The sequence below is a fragment of the Bombina bombina genome, chromosome 3 (genome assembly GCF_027579735.1).
Source record: "Bombina bombina isolate aBomBom1 chromosome 3, aBomBom1.pri, whole genome shotgun sequence".
Taxonomy (NCBI): domain Eukaryota; kingdom Metazoa; phylum Chordata; class Amphibia; order Anura; family Bombinatoridae; genus Bombina; species Bombina bombina.
Genome location: NC_069501.1, coordinates 1,065,565,806 through 1,065,571,816, shown reverse-complemented (window position 1 = coordinate 1,065,571,816; position 6,011 = coordinate 1,065,565,806). Strand labels below are relative to the sequence as shown.

The 6,011-nt window shown below is 34.5% G+C and overlaps 1 protein-coding gene across 1 annotated transcript; it reads right to left on the bottom strand.

Moving 5' to 3' along the window:
- Positions 1 to 331: 331 nt before the first annotated feature.
- LOC128654432 (keratin, type II cytoskeletal cochleal-like) lies at positions 332 to 5,343 on the bottom strand. Its single transcript, XM_053708339.1, has 9 exons — positions 4,789 to 5,343; positions 4,374 to 4,582; positions 4,233 to 4,293; positions 4,038 to 4,133; positions 3,752 to 3,916; positions 2,720 to 2,845; positions 2,154 to 2,374; positions 1,240 to 1,274; positions 332 to 1,144 (listed from the first exon to the last, which is right to left on the bottom strand). The coding sequence occupies exons 1-9, from the start codon at positions 5,251 to 5,253 to the stop codon at positions 885 to 887; spliced, it is 1,638 nt and encodes a 545-aa protein (XP_053564314.1). The 5' UTR covers positions 5,254 to 5,343; the 3' UTR covers positions 332 to 884.
- Between the last annotated feature and the right edge of the window lie 668 nt (positions 5,344 to 6,011).

Genomic DNA, 6,011 nt, shown 5'->3' with positions numbered 1-6,011 from the left:
GCTCACCCAAAATGTTTAGTTAACTATCAGTAGCCAATTGCTGCTCCTTCAACAAGTGATACCAAGAGAATGAAGCAAATTTGATAATAGAAGTCAATTGGAAAGTTGCTTAAAATGTTATGCTCTATCTGTATCTATGAAGCCCCTTTAAATGTGTTAGCCGTCAAAACAAATTTGTATCATATTTTATCCCATGGAAATAATGTGCATTCTGTAAAAATTACATTCAGTTTTATTGTACTTTTTTTTATCAAGTTATGGTTGACGCATTTCTGGCTGACATAGTTTTATTACTATTAATATCTAGCTGCAGAAAAAGTACCAACAACGGTTTAGGCATAGATAAATTGTAGTTTATTGAAGAAAAAAAAGGAGAATTTAAACAGATATTTTGCAATTGGAAAGAAGTGATTACATTGTTATGCAAGCAATACATTCCAAAATGTGTAAAAAGTATATTTTTTTCATATGTTTTTCCATCCGTTTTTTAATATTGTTTGAAATATACTTTTCAAGAAAATTATCCAAATTGCAACACATTTCTTATATTATAGGTATATTTTAATGCACAGTAATTTGATATAACCTCTTAATTTTCCAATCTGAATATCCATTCGACTTCAGTGTAGACATAAAGAAAAGATGAAAATACCCACTCCAAATAGAACTTAGTGCAAATAATCTGAGCTATACACTACTGCTTGTACAGTGACAATATCAGCATCAAATTGTTAGGTAGGTGCATTAGGAAGACAGATTCTTTTTTTTCTCTTTATAATTTATTTCTGTTTCTGTCATAGAATAGTTGCAGAAATTAAATGCAGAGGTAAAACTGTCAATGTATACTCAGTAGTTTATGTTTCAGATTTGTCAGAATGGGGCATTCAGTACTTCTTTTGACTAGATGTTTTGGATGTGGAAGAAATGCTTATGCTACTCCCAGGACTACCAGCTGGGCCTGAGCTATAGTTTCCTCTGGAGACAAACCCACTGCCACCAGAGCTGAAGCCACTTCCACTGCTAAATCGGGTACCACCTATAACCCCAGTGCCAGAACTAAGGCCACCATCGTGGTAAAAGCCGCTTCCGCTTCCTCCGGATCCAACGGTATTGTATGATCCTCCAACGCTGGAGCTTACCACAGCTGAGAGAAAAAAGAATTACAGGACTAAGTTTTTGACCAAAAAGAACCAGTTACAAACAGTGGTAAATATATCAATGTATTAAAATATAACTTACAGATGCTCACTGAGCCTGCTCCGTCCCTGCACAGCCTAGAAAAAGAACATTGTCTTTAGTCATAATTAAAAATAATACAAGCAAATAATATTCAAATAAATACATGAACAAGTGCTTTATTTTAAAGGTGCTGTTCATTTATAAAATAATATAAATGAATTGCTATCATATGAAAGGACATTAAACTAAAATTGTTGTATTATTTATTTGCCTGCTTTTTTTGTAATTTTAAAATTCCATTGGTTCTACTCTCCCAAAGAGTCTGCATTACATACCATAAAATTCAGAGCCCTTACCATCCTTCTTGATGCAAACTAATTGCTTGATATGTGGCCATTTATATCTAATACTTATTTGAGACAGCAAGAAATATTCAAGAGGTATGTACCTTGATTGCAAAATACTGCATACTTTTTCCTAACCAAAAACAATATATTTACGTAGATCTTTTGCAATGCAATGATTCATTTTTCAATGGAGTGATATTTGAATTAATAATGACTTTAATGTCCCTTTACATTTGTAAATTGTAAGCACTTCTTATCAAAAACATCAACCTTATTTTACTACATTCATTGAGGCCTATTTAAGAAATGTCTTGCACTGTCGGATCAGGTCCGCAAGACATCGCTGAATGCGGAGAGCAATATGCTCTCCGCATTTAACATTGTGAGCTGCTGGTGCAACGCCGCCCCCTGCATACTCGCGGCCAATGGGCCGCCAGCAGGGGGTGTCAATCAACCCGATCGTACTCGATCGGGTTGAATTGTTGCGATTCCTGTCCGCCTGCTCAGAGCTCATAACTTTTGTTTCTGGGGAGTCTGAAGACTCGCCAGAAACACGGGCCGTCCAGCTCCTTTCAGAGCTTGATAGATAGGCCTCATTGACTTCTTAATAATGAATAGTGCGTTAACCTGCTCTCCTCTCCTTCTAGCAGTTTTCTGTAGGTAGCTATTTCAATATCCAGGGCCAACTTCACGTTCATCAGTTCCTGGTAGTCGCGCAACAGAGCAGCCATGTCCTGCTTGGCCTTCTGCAAGGCATCTTCCAAGTCAGTCAGTTTGTTTTTAGCATCTTTGACAGCCATTTCTCCACGGTCCTCAGCCTCTTTTATAGCAGATTCAAGTTTGTTACGCTGATTAGAGAAAAACATAGACACTAAGTATTTCCATTTTATTTAATGACCAAAACTCATTAGCCAAAGACATAGAACATGATAAGTGGTTAGTAGTATTTTTCTTGGTGTAGAATGCGTATTTCTGTCATGTGTCTATTGCTGTCAGATTGAGCATTAGTAAGACCTATCTATCTGCTAATGATCAGTAGTAGGAAGCATCCAACATGAATATGGAAGAAGAAGATTTAAATATGTTTTTGTTACTTAAAAAAAATCACATCTTAAACTGCTCTTTTTAAAGATGAAAGACCAATATCCTTTTTACTTGTAAATATGTATATATGAGGTGTAAAATGATTTTACCTGTGCTTTCACATTCTCAATCTCTCCCTTAAATCTATGAATAAGACGGTTGAGGTCAGCAATTTCATTTTTGGTGTTTCGCAGGTCATCCCCGTGTCTTCCGGCAGTAAGCCGCAGCTCTTCATACTTAAGACAAAGATGAAAGCAGATAATTTATTAATAACATCAAATAATCTTAGCAGTGCTTACATACCATTACAATATGCAACACTTCAGATATTTATTATGAGCAAATATGGAAAATTATGATTATAAATATAAAAAACTAAAATATTGTGTATATTTTACATTTTTAGCAAATACAGTATATTCTTACATTATATTCTGTTTCTTGAAAAACAGAATTGCATGTTTATGGAAAAAATATATAAAAAAATTTGATGCAGTAGCTGAAGTGGTAGACCCATAGGGGTTAGTATATTTATATTATTTAGATTTTTGCAAAGTAATTTATACTGCATTACATAATCAACTAGTTCATAATCGTTATCTTCAACTAGGATAGCTAAGTAGATAGAACATTGGCAGAGTAATTTAAGTAATTAGGTAGATGTATAGGCTGGGTACCATAAGTAGTAACGTTTCTAGTGATTCTATGAGTATATATACTGAAAGTATGACATTCCTTAAAAGAAAGATCTAAAGTCTAAAGTTCAAAACCTATAAATTAGGAAATAAATACTGAAAGATTAAAATACAGAATTGTATGTATTTTACTAATAACATAAGTACATGAAATTGTCTTGGGAATTATAATTTCAGAAGATATACAAAATGGAATTATGTTAAAACAAACAAAACAAACAGTGGGATGCTTGGTTGAATAAGGAATAAAAGATATATATATATATATATATATATATATATATATCTTCACATATATTGAAACATATTATCTCTAGAACCCAATAACTGAAAACAAATTACAGGAAAGGAGGAAAAATATAAATAAGTTTATACTAGAGTTATGTTTTTAACTACACAAATTAAACATTACTTTCTTTTTCGTGTCTCTCAGAGAAATTTACTCACTTTACTTTGGTACCAGGATTCAGCTTCCGCTCGGCTCCTGTTAGCAATTTCTTCATACTGACATTTCACCTCAGAAATGATACTGTCCAGATTTAAGTCTCTGTTGTTATCCATAGAAACCACAACTGAGGTGTCTGAGATTTGAGCCTGCAGCTGACATATTTCCTGTAAATAAAATAAGGGAAATAATAGTTTGGAATTGTGTCAGTTGTCAAACAAATAATCTTTCCATCCAGAATAACCAGTGTTTCAATTAAAAACATTATAAATATATTTTTCTATTTACCGCCTCAAAGAGATTTTGCAAGAAGTTGATCTCATCTGTCAAATTGTCCACCTTAGCTTGAAGTTCAGTCTTATTCATAAAAGCAGCATCAACATCCTATAAAGTGTTTAAAAGTAGAACAGAGCTATATATTGTATATATTTTTGTATTATGTTGCTTACGTTTTCACACAAATATATTTCTCAATCACTATACCTTCTTCAGTACTACAAATTCATTTTCTGCACTTGTGCGTTTATTGATTTCATCTTCATACCTAAAATAAGATGTCAGTGTGATTCAGTCAGTTTGATACATTTTGTAATATGAAAGCAATGTATAGCATTCATTTCTTACTTTCTCTTGAATTCCTCTACTGCATCTTCTACGGATTTCCTGTCTCCCTCAAGACGTGCTTTCTCAGATACTAAGCTATCAAGCTGTCTCCTTAAGTTGCTGATGAAAGCTTCAAATATAGGTTCAACATTACTTCTAGCAGTTTTTTGTTGTTGTAGTAAATCCCATTTAGTCTCAAGCATCTTATTTTGCTGCTCTAAAAATCGGACCTAAAAAGGAAATATGCAGATAATGTAAAAACCTGTTTTGCTTTTCTTTTTTCGGAAATTACAGGATGAAAGCATATAATAAATATAATATTTAAATAGCAGACTTTCAATAAGAATATGAAAAAATCACAACCAGTAAAATTGAAAGCTTAGTACATTATTTTTTTCTCAAAGATGATAGGAGTGGACCACTAAGATTATCTTACCTTGTCAATAAAAGTGGCAAATTTATTATTAAGACCCTTAATCTGATCCTTCTCATCTTTCCTCACTCTCTCGATATTTGGGTCAATCTCCAAATTCAGTGGTGTAAGGAGACTATGGTTAACAGTGACTGCTGTAATACCTCCAGGAGGGCAAACTGATCCATAGACACCTCCACCAATGCCATAACCAATTCCAGATCCAAAACCAGATCCAAGACCAGACCCAGAACCATAACCGAAACCATATCCACCTTGACCCAACTGATGGCTTCCAACAGAAATCCTACTTCCTCTTGATCCAACATTGTAAGCACTTCTGCTGCTATAGGATGGTTGCAGCCTTGCACCTGAGCCTACTCCTCTTCTTGAAGCCGAAGAACTGACAGTGAACCTGCTCACATTCTTGGGTAAGCATACTGAAGATGAGCTGAAGGTTTTGCCTGAGCGAATGGTTTGTTGAGACATGGTGCGCTTAAAAAATTCAAGCCAATTTTGAGGAAAAATCAATGATGGAGCAGACAACAGAGCAACCTCAGTTATGTCCCTGTGAATTTAAAATCAGCCAACTGCTCCTTTTATATTTAGGCAAATGGGTTTGGCTGTCTTGTAGCCTAAAAAAAGACCCTATCATTGTTTTTTTATGAGCCTAAAATGCTGGCAGTGCAGTTAATTCTTCCTGCATTCACAGAAACTGAGACAGCTACACACCTAAAAAATTACAAAAGATAAGCATTTACTGGTATTTCCCATCTATAAAACATCATTTTTAATGCAGTTTATGAGGAATAATTAAAATCACAACTTAAATATTTCATCATTCTAGCAATGTTAAATTACAGGTGTTGACTTACTTTATTATTTTTCAAATTTTCTGTTTGCCTTGCATAATTTAACTTATAATTTACTTCATTAAACAGTCTATATAAAATGTATGGATGTATAAATATAGGGGTTAACTGCTTGAAACTGTACAGCTGTCTGTAAGTGTCCAGGGCTGTGGGTTCACAGTGACTTAGGATGTGTACCCTGTCCAGTCTGAGAGTGTGGTCTATTTCTGTGTTTTGTATGTACTTAGGGAAATTACAAATGCCTGTGTCACCCTGGGTGGTTCACAGTTTGTTTGTTTGAAAGAATATATTGTGTGGCTGCTTGTTTAGGGTCCCAGAAGGGGAGAGACCTTGATGTGGTCCTGGGCTCATACCACTTGGTGCCAAATGCAACTG

Coding starts and splice junctions, on each gene's coding strand:
- LOC128654432 (XM_053708339.1), bottom strand. CDS start 5,253: ATGTCTCAACAAACCATTCGCTCAGGCAAAACCTTCAGCTCATCTTCA. Junction 3,917..4,037: donor TGCAAAATCTCTTTGAGGCG/GTAAATAGAAAA, acceptor TTTTATTTACAG/GAAATATGTCAGCTGCAGGC. Junction 2,846..3,751: donor AATCCTGGTACCAAAGTAAA/GTGAGTAAATTT, acceptor CTTTGTCTTAAG/TATGAAGAGCTGCGGCTTAC.